General features: G+C 33.9%; 2 protein-coding genes across 8 annotated transcripts; both read left to right on the forward strand.

Moving 5' to 3' along the window:
- Positions 1-3,553: 3,553 nt before the first annotated feature.
- LOC115974408 (probable ubiquitin-conjugating enzyme E2 16) lies at positions 3,554-8,775 on the forward strand. Its single transcript, XM_031094761.1, has 6 exons — positions 3,554-3,765; positions 3,933-4,036; positions 4,131-4,233; positions 4,342-4,405; positions 8,114-8,202; positions 8,334-8,775. Exons 1-6 carry the CDS (start codon positions 3,733-3,735, stop codon positions 8,427-8,429), a joined length of 489 nt encoding a protein of 162 aa, XP_030950621.1. The 5' UTR covers positions 3,554-3,732; the 3' UTR covers positions 8,430-8,775.
- A 1,570-nt stretch (positions 8,776-10,345) lies between these two features.
- On the forward strand, positions 10,346-18,092 carry LOC115974409 (ribosomal RNA small subunit methyltransferase I). 7 transcript variants are annotated; one of them, XM_031094765.1, is made up of 11 exons: positions 10,346-10,577; positions 10,653-10,720; positions 10,808-10,904; positions 10,987-11,115; positions 12,350-12,458; positions 13,121-13,265; positions 14,133-14,175; positions 16,225-16,398; positions 16,985-17,176; positions 17,321-17,526; positions 17,667-18,092. In XM_031094765.1, the coding sequence occupies exons 1-9, from the start codon at positions 10,377-10,379 to the stop codon at positions 17,090-17,092; spliced, it is 1,074 nt and encodes a 357-aa protein (XP_030950625.1). In that variant the 5' UTR covers positions 10,346-10,376; the 3' UTR covers positions 17,093-17,176; positions 17,321-17,526; positions 17,667-18,092. The 7 variants fall into 7 exon arrangements, with proteins under 7 accessions (XP_030950625.1, XP_030950624.1, XP_030950626.1 ...); XM_031094764.1 differs by having other exon boundaries at positions 17,326-17,526; XM_031094766.1 differs by having other exon boundaries at positions 16,985-17,105; positions 17,141-17,526.
- Positions 18,093-18,989: the final 897 nt, after the last annotated feature.

Below are 18,989 nucleotides of genomic sequence, written 5' to 3' on the forward strand. Positions count from 1 at the left end.
GGTAGCTTTTGTTAATGTAATATGTATAATTGTAAGTGGTACCATATCTATATGTGTTAGCTAGCTGTACACGCACGCAGTAGGTGAAAGCGACGAACTCACGGGTAGACGTGGTGCTGTGTGTGCTTTTCTTGGCTTTCCAACTTTGAGTTGAGCTCTTCAACGCACATCTCCTCTGGATTTCTATACCTATATTATTGCCTCCCCTTCCCAGTTCCCACCACTAGTAAAAAATTTTAAACTATAAGAAATATGTGAGTGACTTTTATATTATGAATTACAAACTCAGTTGAGTAATAAAATCTTTCCTTCATGATATACATACTTATGTCCATATTTAACATATGATATATACAGAAATTTTTTTTTTTTTTTTTAATGTACTATTTTGCAACATAATTTAAAAACTGATCCCCTAATAACTTCAAAAAATTGAAATTTAAAAAAAAAAAAATATATATATATATATATATATAGCGTATTATTTTGCAAATTTTGCCATGAGAAGAGGCAAGATGATGCTCAAGGTTTTGGTTCAATTAGTAGCTATTTGGGTTTAATCCGTCATAGGAGATGGGTGGCTTGGTTGTAGTTTTGTGTGTGTTGGTGTATGCATGCGTGTGTGTATTGTGAATGGAGCATTGGACAACAAGTGCTATTGTTGAAATACAGGGAGGGAGAAGAAGGAAGGCATGGAATGGAAGGATGAGAAAGAAAAAAAAATAAAAAATAAACTTGTCAAGATAGAGAAAAAAAAAACTAATTGTCTACCTTATTTTGAAATTTAATATTTTACCCACCTGAACTCTATTGCTTTAAACTTCTGTAAGGACACAAAAATTAAACAGTCTAAGCCCACTTAGAATAGTGAGGATTGTGCAGTTCAACTAGGCCCAAATCAATAGATATTCGTAAGAGAGTGGATTAAACAAAAAATGATAGGGTTTAGCCTGAGGACAAAAATAGGGAGGGCCTCACTACAAATCAAAGTTTATGTATATATAAAGCTTATTACAAGCTTACCATGATTATCTTTCTATACCTCATTTTACTCATCTGGACTTCCTAGAAGTCTCTTGTCTCTTCCCCTCACACCCTCAGGTGGATTCCCTCTTTGGGCTTATGATGCCTTAATAATGACGATAACAGCTCATCAAACCTTTCCTTGGTCCTTGGGCCCTCACACCTTGTATGTGTTTGGATTCGATTGTTGCGTTTTGCGTTTACGTTTCTTCTCTTTTTTTTCTTTTTCTTTTTTTCTGTGCTGCTACGCATGCGTTTAGGGGGACAAACGGCTACTGTTCATGAATAGTAGCCGTATATTGTTGACTTTTCAGCCTCTTTTATTAGTCTCGTGGGTCCTGTGAATAATGCACGAGACCCACAAATTTCACTTTTCAGCTATTTTTTCATTAAAAATAATTCTCACAGCACTGTTTACATATTTAAAAATTATTTTACTACAGTGTTTTCAATTTTCAGTTTCAACAAAATAAGTTATATCCAAACGGATCCCTTCTATAACCCACCTCTCAATTTTCTGTTTAAAACACACATTTTAATACAAAGACATAATATAAAACGGATCAAAATGTTAGTTTGAAGACAATTTTTCACACCATATCAACTTGCCCGTAAAGCACTACCCATTTATCATAGATTCATAATCACTATTTGAATCCCCACCAAAGCTCACTTTGAATCACCACCAAGGCTAAATGCTTATTCACGCTGGATTTCACAAAGATCTCAACGTCTGGGAGTGAAAAAACAGGTGGTAGCATTAATGGTTTTACTTGATTTTGGATCTGGATTTTTACTTTTGTATGATTCTTGATGGGTTTTGGTTATTTTTGAAGAAAAGGAAGAGAAAAATAACTGTATTAAGAAAATTGATATGGGTCTTGAATTCGGGTTGGATACCTTTTTGTGTCATGTCTCAATGGAGTTTAAGTTCTCTCTCTCTCAAAAAAAAAACCCAACAAAGATGTTCTATTTTCATTTCATTTCTCTTTTTTGTTTGTCTTTTAGGCTAACACCAGAAGTTTGCTTCATTTTGAATCTTTGATGGGTTTGTCACAAAAAGCTTTCACAATTAGAATCTATTTTTAGAGAAGTTCTGATATTTAATTTGTATTTGTTTGATTTTTTTTTTTTTTATATGTAATGTTCATCCATCTTTTGCAAAGTTTTAAACCCTAACTATTGGACCTATTTTATGTTATGTTTTTAAATTAAAATATGTTTATGTAACAACAAATGCAGAGGTAGATTACGAAAATCTAATGGAGCAGAGCTCAAGTGAATAAAGTGTCAAATTGTAAACAATAAGTAGTCAATTTAAATTCGAGTCAAATCATAGATAGATAAGTTGTCATTTGCCTTAAAAAGTAATAATAAATGATTAACTAAATAAAAATATTCAAGAAATTAAACAAGGGCAAATAGAGAGATAAAAAATATATAATTTGATACATGCAGGTGAAAAGTAGATTAGCTAGAAAAAACTTTAAAAATATATATATAGTTGGGTTCAAGTTACACTTGGTGTAACTCTAAACAATGTTACACCACTCAATAACTTGTTATAAAATTCATATTTTGAGAATTCCACCGTTGAATCACATGTTCTATATGTTCTTAACATGCATGCCAATTTTCATGTCAATCAGATGTAATTTACTATTTGATCCATAAACTCGTATTTTATGCATTATTTTAAACTACAAAAACTCGAATTTAAATAATTGATTGATGACATTGCCATTAATTATTGATTATCTTTAAATTTTGTAAGCATGGAAAATATACGAAGATAATGTAATTTAACAGTAGATTTGTCGAAATTTGCATCTAATTAAAAAATATTGAGTGGTGTAATATTACTTAAATTTACACTAGATGTAACTTAAACCTAACCTATATATATATATATATATATATATTAGAAAGAATTTAACTACCATCTAAAATTCATGTTCATTGAAAAAATTTATCAAAAGACTCAACATCCAAATTACACCATATGAGTTTGTTTGAATTTATTATTTTGTATCACTCTTTGTTTTTACCATTTTATTCCTCAAACCCCAACATTCATATAAAGTTGGTTATTCTATTCATTACTTTATCATTACATATAATAAAATAACACCACATCAAACATGTGAATAGTAGCAATTTTATAAAGATAATAGGTGGAATTCTAATTTCAAAAATCGAATCGGACGGTTTAATTGAAAATTGAACCTTAAATCAATTTGGTAAAAATCGAATCCATATCAAATCTCAATTCTTTGATTGTTTCGGTTTTTAAAACCATATATAAAACCATGAAAAAAAATCACCTGAATAGAAATTTTAAAGATGAAAATGACTTATTGAACGAAATTTATCAGGTTGTAATTTAGATTTTAGCTCTAAAACAGGGGGGAAAAAAAAAGTAAGAAATTGGGATCATGAAATGTGATTGCGACGTGGCAAGATCAGGAAGCTTCCGACAACAAGCGATTTTCGCATCTAGTAGCAATACTGGCAATAGTATGCGGCAGATCGAAACAAAGGGTAGACCAATACAGATGAGTCTCGATCCACCAATCCACTTTCAGTTTTCCCGTCTTTTTTTGACCAATCATCATATTCTCACGCCATATGTGAAAATACGCCAATCCACTTCTTATTTTTCTTCTCTCTCTCTCTCTCTCTCTCTCTCTTTCTCTTGTTTTGGAAGCCATGACCAGTTCTTCTTCTACCCCTTCACGCAAGGTCTCTCTCTCTCTCTCACTCTCTATAAACTGTTTTGTTTGCTTCGTAAATCTGTTGTATAACTGGTAAATCTTTGTTTCGTAATTCCTCATTTTTATTGGTAAAAAACTAAAAACTAAGTACTATATTGTATGTTGTATTTTGTACCATGTTTAATACACGCTTAGGCTTTAAGCAAGATCGCGAGCAATCGGCTCCAGAAAGAGCTGGTAGAGTGGCAGGTTAATCCTCCTACTGGGTTTAAACACAAAGTTACTGATAATCTTCAAAGGTTTCACTTCTACCCTTTTTTTTGTTTTTAACAATAATATCATATTACTTTTTTTGTTTTTAATGTAATCACTTTAATGGGTTTGTAAATAAAGATGGGTGATTGAAGTGAATGGAGCTCCAGGGACTCTGTACGCAAATGAAACTTACCAGCTTCAAGTTGATTTTCCTGAGCATTACCCTATGGAAGCACCCCAGGTGGATTTTCCAGAATGACCCATATTTTAGAATTTTAATTTTACTATAATATTTTTACCACTTTTCATATTGGCAGTGATTCTGATGCATATACATTGGTTTTGGCAGGTGATTTTTATGTCCCCAGCGCCTCTGCACCCTCACATTTATAGCAACGGCCATATCTGTCTAGGTACCATTGCAGTTTTCTTTTGTTTTTTTTTTTTTTTTTCTTTTGGGGTTTTCTTTGCTTCAATGATGAACTTTAATTGTTTTGCAAAACTTATGTTATGTACAGTTACTTGAGTACTGTGGGTTAGGTTTAGGTTTTCCAATTAAATTCAATCATGTAGCAGCATTAACGGTGTTATCTTCCTTCACGAAAATTAAATCAACCATGTGGCTTACTGAGTGAGAAGGCCAAAACTTAAGTACAATTCCTTATGTGTTGTAGCTTACGTTCCCTAATTAATTTCAACCATGTTGCCGCCTTAGCCAATATACCACATGGTTGAATTTAATATTTCCTAATTAATTTCAACCATGTTGCCGCCTTAGCCAATATACCACATGGTTGAATTTAATATTACCTAAGGAATCGTACACAACACCTAAGGAATCGTGCGTAAGTTTTTCCTTCTGACTAATTCTTTTGCACAACTATAATTTTTCGTGTTACTAAGATGTCTACTATCTGTTGAGTTTTATGACAGTCACATCACAATTTTAGCAGCAAATTTTGACTATGGCTTAATAAGACTCTATCCAGTTTTTTGTTGCTTGCAAGTGGTCTTTTTGGGAAATTGCTCTCAAACCGATAAAGATTGAACCAAACTATTTGGGTTAGAAATGCTAGTTCTTTGTAACATTCTACCATACAAGATCGTATAATTTGTCATATGACATCTTCATGAATATTTTCTTTTACTCTAGCAGATTTTTTATGAGATTTTCTTTCTTGGGAAAATTTGGGATACTCATGTAATATAGAAATGCATTTGGTAAGTGAACTTCTTTTCTAATATGAATATGGTGCTAGGCTGCTAGCTTTCTTTTACCTCAGGTGGGTGTCCTAACAAAAGAAACTGTTGTCTTGTTAGATCTTCATAGCTTGACAAATAATTATCTTTTAGCTCCTCTATGTCTGGAAAAACTAACACCTCTGCAAAAAGTAGAATATTAAAAAGTAAAAAAGTTCTATATGCTATGTTTTAGTACAAACCTGGAAAGTTACAGTTTCCATGCATGTGAAGACTAGTGTATAATATTCATTGTGATGGATAGTTATGCACTATATCCTGTTTTCTGCAACTATCTGTTTGAAGCACATGGAATTTTCAATTTAAAATTGCAATATATACTATTAAGTTAGGGGTATAATGTCGGAGGATATTGAACTAGTTATGCTCAATGAAATGTTCTGTTTTGCGATGATAACATTTTGCTTCCTATTTTTTTTGAGTTTGTTAAAGTCAATTTGTTTGACTCATGCTTTCAACTTTACTGGCATTAATTTATGCTACTCTGTCTCTGTCCCAATTTATGCTACATAGTTAATGAACAACATCAACCATCTACTAGTTATTACCATCTATCATACTGGAAATGCATCTTCATTTGCATGAATATAGTAAGCTGTGTTGTTGTTTCCTTCACTGTTTTCTGCTTTATAATTTTATTTCTTTAATTAACTCCATTTTTGTGAACTGCTGTTTTATAAAAAAAATGTTCTTCTTTAAGTTAAAGGCAAGATGTGAGGCCTCCACAATTTTGTTGTTTATTGGTTTCCTTGGGGCTTTAATGCTGATATGAAGATCAAAATCTAATTTGCTATTAATTAATAGCTAAATTCATGTATTGTATTAATATGAAATATTTTCCAATCTTTCAACAGTAAGATGAAAGGATGAGATATTGAAGAAATTGTCTGATTATTATTTTTGTCCTGGAAAATTTTTAGAGAAGTCATGGGAGCTTATGTTACCAGCCTGCACCCACAGTTGCTCCTGCTATCTTCTAACCTACCAAATCATAATTGTCAAACACTGACCTCTCTTGCTCTCTCTCCCGAGTTTAACCATCCTTGTTCCCTAAGTTTAATCATGTATAATGAAGTGTGGGCCGAAAAAAAATTCAAAATAAATATTTAGAACCATTGATAATCCATTTGTTTTTTTGTATTGTTAACTTTACAAGGCACAAATGTTCTGGACCAAACCCTTTCTAGAGGCATGACATGTGAAATGTGAAAAAAAAAAAAAAAAAAAATCTGATTTGCTGTCTGTAGGAATTAGTGGATAATCCTTAAGGTGTTCTCAATCAGGCCTGGAGTCTCTGGGCCAAACATATATACACATCAAACTTTAAGGTTGTGGTTGTGGACTTGTGGAGTTTAACCTTACAGGACTTTCAAATGCAAAATCATCTAATCCGTCATGCTAAATTGTGAAAAATTATTGGCTTGAGTCATTGCTTTATATAAGTGAAGTATAGAAGAGATATCTATCCAAAAAAAAAAAAAAAAAAAAGTGAAGTATAAGAGAGATTCTGATGCACTGATTATGCTGAGCTACCTAGCAAAACCAGATTGCATATATATCTTGCACTGCTGGCCATGTCTTTAATAATATCTAACTACTTAGTTACATGCATGTACATTTACACACTTGTGTGAAACAAATCCATGAAATGTGTGGTGGGCCGTTCCCAACAACCTTGGGCTTTTGGGCTTAGACCCCCAATTTACTTATACTCTAGGTTGGGCTTATCCCCCAATGGGAAGTCCAAGAAATGGCTCTAAAGGTTACTGAGGGAGTTTAGCTGTTACTTGGGCCCTAAACTCTCTTGATCCTGGCTCAGCCGAGATTATGATTGTATAGCTGAGCCCCTACCCTGAAATCCGAACAGAATTTCTTAGTCCCCAAGATGTATTTTTCCTTACTACTCTCATGTTTCACTTCCCAAAATTTTCCAACCCCTAAATCCTCCCTCTCTTCCTCTATTTATACCCTCCACTTAGTGGGGTTGTCATGATGAGAGGATATTCCCCACATCAGTGGGCCCCTTTGTATTGTATCTCTGAACAAAGGGGGCCCACCTTCTACTACTGACATGATCTTCTCGTAACTTGTGCTTGACGTTGATTACTGTTCGGCGGGTAGATCCCCCCAAGGCATTAGCCCTCATTCACAGCCTATCTTAGGGGGTACTTAGCTCGTATGCTCAGCCAGGCCTATCTCAGCTCGGTTATGTGGGCTGCGATGGGCTGATATGATTCAGACCTGCTCTTCTTGGTCCACACAAAATGAATCTTGCTTGCCTGAATTTTCTTATCTATCACTATTTTTTGTATCATGTGATTTGTTAAACCTCAGAATAAACAAAATGGAGAATCTAAGCATGTTTAGTTCATACTTGCTTATGCTGTGTCTATCCACTTCACCTTCCTTTTGGTTGCTGGGAAATATAAGGAGGATTGTGCATGCCTTTGTGTATTTAGTTTTGTTCTAGTTGCCCTCTGGATTACTAGGCTTAGTAAGCTGAATAGTTTGCTTCCCTTCTGGAATATGTTGTTCTTGCCAACCGAATTGAATACCGAATACTTTTAAATTTAGTACATATTAGAGTTTGTGGTAGACTCCCCAAGAGACTGCACCAGGTTTTATTATTGTCATTTATTTTTTCTTGGTTAATAATTTTACCATGTTTACTGCTAAAAAATATTGGTGATTAATTTGAAGGTGGTAAAAATAATTAAAATGAAAAATCCTGATAACTAGTTCTTGGATAATTTAAAAGCAAGGTGTTACTTTGTTTTTATTTTTCATTTGTTCTCCTCAACGAGTATAGGAGGTCAATTGCAATACAAACTGATATTCAGAATTATGTGCTGCGTTTGCAGATATCCTGTATGATTCATGGTCCCCAGCCATGACTGTCAGTTCCATCTGCATCAGCATTCTATCCATGTTATCAAGTTCAACCGTTAAGGTTTTTTCAAATTGTTGAAGTTTCAAACCCCCCCCCCCCCCCCTCTCCCAAAAAAAAAAAAAGACACCAAAAGCCTCCCTTCTTGCTCACTACACTAAAACTAATATGTGAAAAATGTTGTCATTTTGCAGCAACGCCCAGCAGATAATGATCGGTATGTGAAAAACTGTAGGAATGGTAGATCTCCCAAGGAGACAAGGTGGTGGTTCCATGATGATAAAGTGTAATGCTATATATATTTAATACCTATGTATAAAAACGATGGCTGTTGAAATGTCAGGGGTGGTGGAAAGGGGGACTGGTATGAGTTATGTAACCCTGAAAGCCCTGCCAATCCCTAACATGTTTCACAGCTGCGTATGATGTATTACTATTCCATAATGAGACGCATGGACGCGAATCAAGTGATATTGTGACCTTTTAATGTTGTATAGAGAGGAGGAGAAAAGAAAAAAAGTGGAGGTGGGTTGGAATTAAGTGTAGTGCTGATAATTTGTATATTTTGTAAACTCTCTCCTCTCTCTCCCTGTGGGCAGAATTCAAATCATGCAAGAAATGTTGAACTTAGAACATCATGCCCAGCCAAGAGGCTGGAGTAACTCTTCAATAATGTATGAAACGACAATGGATGCTCAGAAAGTGTGGAAAGAAAAGATTGTCAATGAGGTATATAGGGATTTTAAGCTCACTCTAAAATGATTTTAATATTTCTCATATAGAGAAAAAGTAGAGAAGAAAAGAAGAAATGTATTATGTCAAGTCACCAAAACAATAGGTTTTTTCCCCGAGGCCCAAGGTACTACGATGAAATTTCCAATAAGGTGGATAGAGGGTGAGGAAAGGATTATTTATTGATTTATTTATTTTCAGCTTTCTCATAAAAATTCTCTAACAAAATGGAACAATATGTATCATAAATGTGTTTTTTTTGAGAGAAGATTTGATGATCTTTATTAATTGAAGTAGTTGATACTTGATGCCCATCATAAATTATAGTTTGATATATATAAATAAAGGGCGGAAAAGAAAAAGATAAAAAGGGGAATAATGAAAGATCAGAGAGACTTGAACCCAAGATCAAAGTGTTATTGGCCCAAAATCTGGCCATTAGACCACCCGCCACGTTGATCAAACTACATTTTTTTAACTAGTACGTGAAAGAAATGCAATAATTCTAGTAAGAGCAAAGTGTAGAATATGTTTGTCAATTAAAAAAAAAAATGGTTTATCAGTCTTTTACTTTTACTTCAATTGTGAAATTAGTGCCTAAGTTTTTTTTTTTTTTTTTTTTTTTTTTTTTTTTTTTTTTTTTTTTTTTTTTTTAGTCATTCACTTTATAAGAATTAGTCAATCTAGTCTAAGGGTGTTCACCAAACCGCATAAATCGCACCAAAATCGTCTGCAAAATGGCATAACCGTACCGCACCGCATGGTGCAGTACGGTTTTATAATAAGAAAATCGCACAAACTGTACAACATCGCACCCTCTCTATATATTAATATATTTAATTATTTTTAATATTAAATATATTATTAATAGTTTAGTAATCCTAGTTTTCAAAAGAAAAAAAATGGTTTGATAATCCTAGCAAGTGTTGATTAGAAAAGCTAACCCAAAATAAAGAAAAACTAATTCAACAATTTAAAACTTGGACCAAAACAAAGAGAAAAATTAGTTTTGGACTGGGTAGAAAAAGCCCAAAATTTGAAAAATATACAAACTTCAAATCATTCAAACTGCATCTTATACGCCACACCGTATATGTGATTGCAAAAATGAAATGCGGTGCGGTTATGGTTTTGGCTAAACTTTAAACTGCACCACACCGCATATGTGACCGCAAAAATGAGATGCGGTGCAATTATAATTTTAGCTAAATCGTACCGCAAAATACGGTGTTAAAAATAGCCCAAAATCGCACCGTACCACATGCGAACACCCCTAATCTAGCCCTTCCATCTAAACCGGTCAGCAAATGACATCATTTTTTTTTTAATTGAAAATTTTAACAAAAAACATTTTTGAGATGCCATTATTAGATCTTGTTTTTTTGATAAGTATTATTATTATTATTTCTTAATGTTTTAAACAGATTTGTACCCACTTGCTATCCCTTAAATTGACAAAAATTAATGAATTTGAAAGGGACTAAATTGAATTTTAAAAGGGAGCAATGGAAACTCGTTCAGCGTTTCAACTCAAACAGTGGAAGGATTGGAAGCAAATGTTAACTCGACGCTTTCCTTCGATGGCGTTTTGTTTCACTACTACAGCTCTGTCGCTGCGTTCTCCACCCCCTACAAAAACCCTCACCCTTACCTTCTGTTCCAACCCACAATTCACCCATTCAATCCCTCTCGAATCTTCAAAACGCGTAAATCTTTTACCCTTTTTTTTTTGTCCTTCCACTTTTTTATTTTTGGTAATATAAGATTTATTATTCTTTCAGGGCTTGCTTAAACCTGGTTTATATCTAGTAGGAACACCAATTGGAAATCTCGAAGATATCACATTACGGTTACTCACTTTAATTTGTTACTACTTTTTAATTGTATTTTTTTTTTCTTAGCTCGTATTTGACTTTGAAACACTTTAATGCTGCAGTGCTCTCCGTGTGTTAAATTCAGCCGATGTGATACTTTCAGAAGACACAAGGCATTCAGGGAAGTTGCTTCACCATTACAGTATTAAAACTCCTCTTGTAAGTCTTCATTGAGCCTTATCTGTCTTTTGTACCGATTATTAATTTTATACCATTCTGATTGTATAGCTCTTTAATTCAGTTGAGTTATCACAAGTTCAATGAATCTCAAAGAGAACAAGCCGTGTTAAAGAGGCTGAAGCAAGGTGAGATCGTCGCGTTGATTAGTGACGCCGGGACGCCCTGCATTAGTGATCCTGGCATGGAATTGGTGAGTGTTTTTATTTTGTGTCCTAATAAAAACCTTATTGTGCTGAAATGTATCTTCATAGTTGTGGTGCATCAAATGTGGGAAGTAGTTCAGCAGTATTCTGAATGTGGTACATAAATATAGATATAGTTAGTGTCGAATTCTCTTGTTTAGTCTTTACATGAAGATTGATAGTTATATCTTATATGTTATTATTTCATAAAATGCGGATATTGTAGGGTACTCATGTTTGCAACAAACAAGAGTTATAGTAATCATTTCTTTATTTCACTACAAACTAGGCCAGCTTGGTAAGAATTTGGCTGATTTTTAAGCTAGAACTGATAGAACATCATCCATCCTTCCTTCTTAGCAATGCTTGAAGGTTTCTCTTTCTTTCTTTCCTGTTTTTTTCTTCTTTCGGTTCAAGGATAATTTGAGAATGAGAGGGAGGGATGAGGCCTATGAGCTTAATTCTGGCACCAAAAGGAGTACCCTGACTGCTAAAGTAGTTTAGGCACTTATAAATCATTTTCGATTTTCTCTCCTTGGTAGTGAAAGCATCTTTCTTGGATTAGTTTGTGCACGAACTTGTCCTACCTTTTGGTATATGAGTGAGCTGTCAGACATCAAATAGCTTACAGACAGAGCGAAGCATGTTATCAGTTTGGGTTTACCTTTTGCAACTTTTTTCTGAAACAAAGCCCTCGATTCCTCAAGCTATCAGCGCTGGAATGAGAATAAAGAATATGGTTTTAGTGATGGGTTTTAGTTACCTCAATTGGTAAAGTCTTTTGTCGTTGACTAAGGGATTTGGGTTTGAGTCCCACCTACACCAATAGTCAATTAATATTTTGGTCTAATGATAAAGAGCAAATAATCATGGAGTGCATGTCATAGGTTAACTAATTAGAGGTTGGACCTTGGAGCAATGGCAAGTACCCTAAGCGATATGCTGCAGCTTTAAGTCCAGGAATTAGCCTCTAAGGCTACCTACCAACCAACCGTCTTAGACCCCGGAAAAGTGGGAATCTTGTGCCCTGGGTGATCATTTTCTTTTTAAACTACTTTAATTGTTTTAATAATATGAGCTTTTACATGTGTGCATGTGTGCATGGTATTTATCTGGTTAATTCCCCAATTCCCTATCCTGTAAGGTTCCAAATCATACTTGGATTTTGCTGGATGTTTGCATTTGAGTTTTCACTGTTGATTTATTTTGAGAATTTAACACATATTTGAAATCTTGGTGCAGGCAAAGTTATGTGTGGATGAGAATATTCTTGTTGTTCCTATCCCTGGGCCTTCCGCTTTGGTAGCTGCTCTTTCTGCCTCTGGTTTGGCCACTGATGAATTTACATTTGGTAATTTTCTTGCTCATAATGTGGGCTGACATACTCATTGGAGGATGCAGTGTCCAAAATATTAGGGTATGTTTGGTAATGTTTTTTCCCCTTATTTTCTGTTTTCAAAAAAAAAAATTTATTTTTTAGATTAAAAAACTTGTTTGGCAACCTAAAATGGACCAAAAACAAAAATTGTTCTCAAAACTCAATTTGTGAAGGAAACTGAAAACATACAAAAGGCTATTTTCAGTTTCTAATTTTCAAAAGTCAATGAAAACACGCATTTAATTTAATGAATCTGTCTCATTTAATAAGTTAGCATTAGAGTTCAAATCCTAATAACAACATATTTTAGTATTTTCTATTTTTTTCTTCAAAAAAATATTTTTTAATTTCAACTAACCAAACATGTTTTTGATTTCAAAAATACAAGAAAATTGTTTTCTCTTTTTATTCCCAAAAACAAGTTTTGAAAATAGAAAACAAAAACTGTTACCAAACATAACCTTAGGATTTTGAAAACCTTTTTTGTTTAAAAGGTAAATTACACAAACATCCTGTAAGTTACGAGCCCATAACCTCATCCTCCACCTTGTTTTTACAAGAGGAGGATCTGCCATTTGGACTAAAGCTAATTGACTATTGGATTTTAAAACCTTATATTATAAATAATGCTGCAGTTGGATTTCTTCCTAAACATGCCGGGTCAAGAAGAGAGAGACTGATGGTTTCTGCAAATGAGATGATGACTCAAATATTCTATGTTCCTCCACACAAGCTTCACCAGTTTCTTGAAGAAACTTCTTTACATTTCGGTGACTCTAGGTACCTAAATGAACATATTTCCTATCTACTTGTATAAACTACTATGCAATGGTATTCTTGGTTTTCATTCTAGTAAAAAAAATTGTTACTTATCAAAAAAAAAACTACACAATCATATTCTTGGAATTGAAATCTATTCTTAAATTTTTAATTTTTTGAGAGATGAAATTGAAATCTATTCATCTGTTATAGTAGATGCTGGAAAATATATCAACAGTTTACTGGGTAATTACAAAATAATAAAATTCATGCTTAGTATGTTCGAGTTTGCTTAACTTGCTTATTGAAAATATGAGTTATGTTCTTTCTTTGTTCCTCTCTTTCTCTCTCTCTCTCTCTCTCTCTCCCCCCCTGTTATTGGAAATATCATATTTGTTTCTAAGGGTACTGGAAGCCTGGAAATAAACACCCAAGGTCACCGGATCAACATCAGTAACCTTTGTTTCCTGGATGAGGATGGGTAATTTATTGATATTGTAGCATCTCTTGATTAATAATCTATTCATACTTATCAAAAAAAATTTATTGATATTGTAGCCTCTTGCTTTTAGTTAATTTCTAACCATTTGATTATTATGTGTAGCCAAATTTTAGTTTTTCAATACAAGTAGGAGATGATCCTCTGGACTCTTGTTACAATGCAATTTTACTTGCATCAAATAGCACTTGCGCCATAGATATGATATCTGGCTTTCACTCTTTGAATTTCTAATTATGGTTCATTTCATGTGATGATGGATTATGAAATGAACTTGCATTAGTAAATTCTTGTGCAGTAGCTGATTTGCTAGGGGTGTGTACTTTTTGTCAAGTAGATAAACGATTCCTGAGAATTGGCTTTGACAGTTCATAAAAATTTTATTGCAGACAATGTGTCATAGCTCGAGAGATGACAAAAATGCACGAAGAGGTAGGTCCTATGTTACATCAGTACCTCTTTACATCCTGTTCATATTGCTTCATTGGGTGTCTGAGAACTTGGATTGTAATACTTTCTGAATTCTGGATACTAACTTAGTTGAGCTATAATCTTTCCTTACTAAATTTGTGATGAATATAATTTTATTAGGCCAAATACGTACCACAATGTCTGTGATGGTGACCTATTTGTGGAATGTGATAAGATCTTACTTCATCAAGCACTTGAATAAAGTCTTAATTCTTAAATGGTTTAGTTGGGTATGTGGGGCAGCATGGACAGGTTTCTGATGCAATCAAGGCACTCAAGAGTGATTTCTCTCTCTTTTTTTTTTAATGGGATTCCTCTCTCTCTCTCATTCATGTTTATCTTTTGCTTTTAGTACTCTTCAAGCCCTCTAGATCCGATTTTCATTAAATGATGAGAACAAACACCTACGAGTACTTGCTGAGAACTACCGCTGTTTCAAAGAAGGAAGTTAAAAGATATTTCAGTACTACATTTGTCTAATTTTATGATGCAGCAAAATAACAGTACCTTCATGGCCATCTTACCCAATGATAGGTCTTAAGAGGAAGATCCAACAGAAAAGGTGACAAGAGATGGCAAAAGTATAGAACTTGGAACTCAATTGTTTCTAGGTTTAAGAGACCTAAGAAATATTCCAGATATAAAATGCTTATATAGATGGCAAAGACTGCTAACAGAACTCTTAAAGGACTACTTAAATGAGGCCCATTGTTAATACTACAGTATTAATTCTTAACCACACATGAATCCTTTTAATTGTAGCTCACCAAACTAATCAAAGGTCACATGTAATCCCATAAAATTTCATAAAGACTACGAACATAAGTGTGGAATTATATGTTGGTAGGCTTATTTTACACTCCTGCATCATCATTAGGCTTTCTTTGGCACCAAAAGGACATGTCATATTAATGCTTCTTTACAGTCAGTGAAAGATGCACTTTTTCCTTTCTGTCAATACTTTGTTAATTATGCTTTTGAAATGAAATTAAATGGTGGAATGCTTCCATGTACATGTTCATCTTCCAATATAGATACTGTGTGAGTAAATTGAACGACGTACCTTTGTGAAAACAAATGAAGTATTCGCCTTGTTAACCAAAAAAAGAGTTACTCTCTTGATGGAAAGAAAGTGATTATGTGAAACGTGTTGTGTGATTGGGCATCTGTATTTACACTTGGATTTTGTGGTTTTCACTGCTTTTGATTCCTGCTGGCTTGGGTATTTCCAGGACCTGTATCTGCAATTGTTGGTCCTTCAGTGGCTATTTAGATTTTGGATTTTCAAGTAAATTTTATCCATGTGGGGCAGAGGGAGGAAATTTGGTATTTAAGATGGACGAAGGAAAAGGCTAATAAATATATTTCTTGATAGGTAAATAGGAGGAGGGGGGCTGGTGAAATTCAAACCCCAGTTTCTAGGCACTACAAGAGGTGCTGGACCATTGGGGTATCCTTGAACCCCCAGGAAAAGGCTGATAATGAACATACAATTGCAAAAAGTTATTAGATACATATGGTGTACTGTTCCAGTAGTTTCTTTTTGGGTCCATACCTGGTTAGGTGTTACAATTTGACCCTGAATTTTCCCTATTATTGATAGGGTGATTTTACTTCAACACCTAGGAACCATATTCAACTAAGGATGATAGATTAGTTTGGTCACTTATAAAACATTTCTCTCCTGTCTTTTCATTATTGTACAATTGAAATAATAGGAAGTTCCATTTTTTTACAAATTCAGGGGAGTCAAACTAGATTAGTTTGGTAACAATATGCTCAACGTACTGATTTACATCTGTATGTTATACTAGTTCATCGTATCATAGTTATATGGCTATAATTATACAGAGGTGTCATTTGCAAATTTAAGGGTCAATGCCAAAATGAATTGACCAATACTATTTTTACTTCTTTTGGATTCCATGTTAATCTGTTTGACATTAATATGCTTTGTGAATTGTCCCTATTATTCTTGACTCACTAATAAAAATAATGATGCCTCATCAGTTTTGGCGGGGTACATTGGCAGATGCAAAAGAAGTGTTTTCAACTTACCAACCGAAGGGGGAAATTACACTGTTAATTGAAGGGAAGGAAAAATCTATGGTTGAAACTCCGTCAGAGTGTGAGCTTGAGAACCAATTGAGAGACTTGATCTCCAGCGGGCATAGTCTTTCTACAGTAATGGCTTCCACTCAGAGAGTTTACCAAATTATAGTTTTTCCCATACATCTTTATATGTTACAGAGTAGCAATTCAATTTACTAACCAAAATTTTTAGCTAGTTGAAATCAGGGAATTAATGATAGTTCTTAAGACAAATTAAAAGTTGATGATTCTCATCGGCAACAGTTCTCTTTAACATTCACACGTGCATATGCATATTATGCAGATATAATACATTCCCAAATAGAATAATACTTTTGTTGCCAAGTAACTACTACTATTCTTAGCTACTTAGCAGCATGCATATACCATTCCTGTAAAATAATTGAAGCAATTTTTTCTACACACACTATATGACATTTTGAAGTAATTACACAATTTCCCTATGAATGGTAATTATGTTACAAACTGAAATAATTGAAGCAAGCAGTAAAGGAATGTTGCAACAAGAGAAGCCTCTAGGACCACGTTTTCTGCCTTTTATTTTATTTTATTTTTTTATAAGTAACGAAAATTTTATTAATCCTTTCTTCTTTTCCTGTATGATGAAAGCTGAGGGTGAGGTTAAGTGTTGCTTATGACAATTTTTATGTGCATTTAGGCTGTCAAGTTGGTGGCTGGCGGAACATCAGTCAGTAGGAAAACAATATATTCACTTGCATTGCAGAAATTCGGGAAGCAACTCGAAGCAGAGGATGATTCAAATTAATGCCAACCACACTGTGAGTGACACTACGTGTTTACTCCTAGACTAAAGAGCAGGTCATCGTGTGTATTGAATCTTTCATCCAAGGTGACCTGTTGCTGTCCACATCTTAATGCATATTGCTATTGCCCATCTTTGCTTGCACCAATGTTAGATTGAACAAGCAAATCTGTGCTTGGCAAATTTTTGTGGGCTTCATCTTAGTATCTTTTGTTTACTCCTGGACTAAAGAGCAGGTCATCGTGTGTATTGATTCTTTCATCCAAAGTATCCTGTTGCTGTCCACATTTTACTGCAAATTGCTGTTGCCCATCTTTGCCTGCACCAATGTTATAGATTGAACAGGCAAATCTGTGCTTGGCAAATTTTTGTGGGCTTCATCTTAGTATCTTTTGTTTATGCTGGGATGGAGTGCCAATAGTGGAGCAGAAGTAAAGGTAAGACTTTTCTCCCTTTTTTAAATGTCACTGTTTAAGCTTTGAATATCACATGTAATATTTTCTGAATTTTAGTAGAAACATTAAAAGAAAAATAGTGACAGTGTACTATGTATGTGCAACTTTTTATCCTTGTGCAGTTCCAAGATGCTTCAAGTACATCTTTTCTTCGAGAAAGTTGATATATGCCAGCAAAGCTTGGACATACCAAGCAGATACTTCCAAATAGAACATGCAATTGATTTACTTTGAAACCAAAATAGAAAGTTTGGGTCATGGCTGGTGAAATGACCTGCAACAGTCTCAATTGTAATGAATCTTACCTACAAAGTTGGCTTAGTAGCTGCTTAGAGTTTGTCTTGCTGCCGACAATGTGTCTTCTATGGTGGGACCCTTGGGAAATATGGATTCCTCTTCTCTTTTCTCCCTCTCTCTATGGATTGTTCTTTAGGTAATATATTTTCCAATTAAATTTAATCATACAGTTGTATAGGTCAATAAGTCACAAGGTTTGAACTTAAATTCTCCTTTCAAAATGAAATCACTCTTTGCATTGCTTTGTTTAATTTAACCATGTGGTTGAATTTAATTGAATAACCTAAGTTACAGTATTTAGGGAATTATAATTAAGTTTTTCTTATAATTTTGTTCAAAGTATCACTTAGGAGAAAAAATAATGAACAAGTCCCTGTGTAATCTCAGTTAAGTTTGATTACATGGGTTTGTAAAAGTGTAAATAGGAAGACCAAATATTTATATTATAAAAAAATTGTTTGCATGTAGGAACTTCTCACAACAAATAAGTCGTGGGGTTCAAAAGTTGTGAGAGGTCGGCAGCATGTAGAAACATTTATGTAACAACAATAACAAAGTCTTAATCCCAAAATTTTGAGAACGGCTATGGATCTGAGGTCATGTTCTCTAATTGACATGTCATTTTTCATTATTTATATTAATATTATTTTTAGTCTTCCTCTACCTTTTTTTGGTTCTCTTGATTTAGATCAACTCACTCTTTTTTATTATATCACTCACTCTCCTCTGAACATGACCAACATATTTCAAGCACTCTCTCTCTCTCTCTCTCTCTCTTATCTTTTTATCAATAAGGGCTACCCTATTTTTAAGCGAATATTCTTATTTCAAATCTTATTATTTCGTGTATTCTCGCATATCTATTTTAACATTCTCATTTCCCTTACACTTATATGCACTACTCAGCATTCGATACCATAAAGCATAGCTGAAACGTTTATGTAAATTACAAAAAAATAAAATAAATAAATAAATAAATGATCTATTTCTACAAGAAAGGGAAACATGAGATACTAGTATACTTTCCCCAAATAAGTTAAATATATGATCCGCAATTATATTGAGGAAGATATGGTGCCAGACCATATTAGAGGAACTGGAACCAGCTGTGTGTGGAAGATGCCGCAGACAAGATCCAGAGGCAAACC

The sequence above is a fragment of the Quercus lobata genome, chromosome 2 (assembly GCF_001633185.2).
Source record: "Quercus lobata isolate SW786 chromosome 2, ValleyOak3.0 Primary Assembly, whole genome shotgun sequence".
In the NCBI taxonomy this organism is placed as follows: Eukaryota; Viridiplantae; Streptophyta; class Magnoliopsida; order Fagales; family Fagaceae; genus Quercus; species Quercus lobata.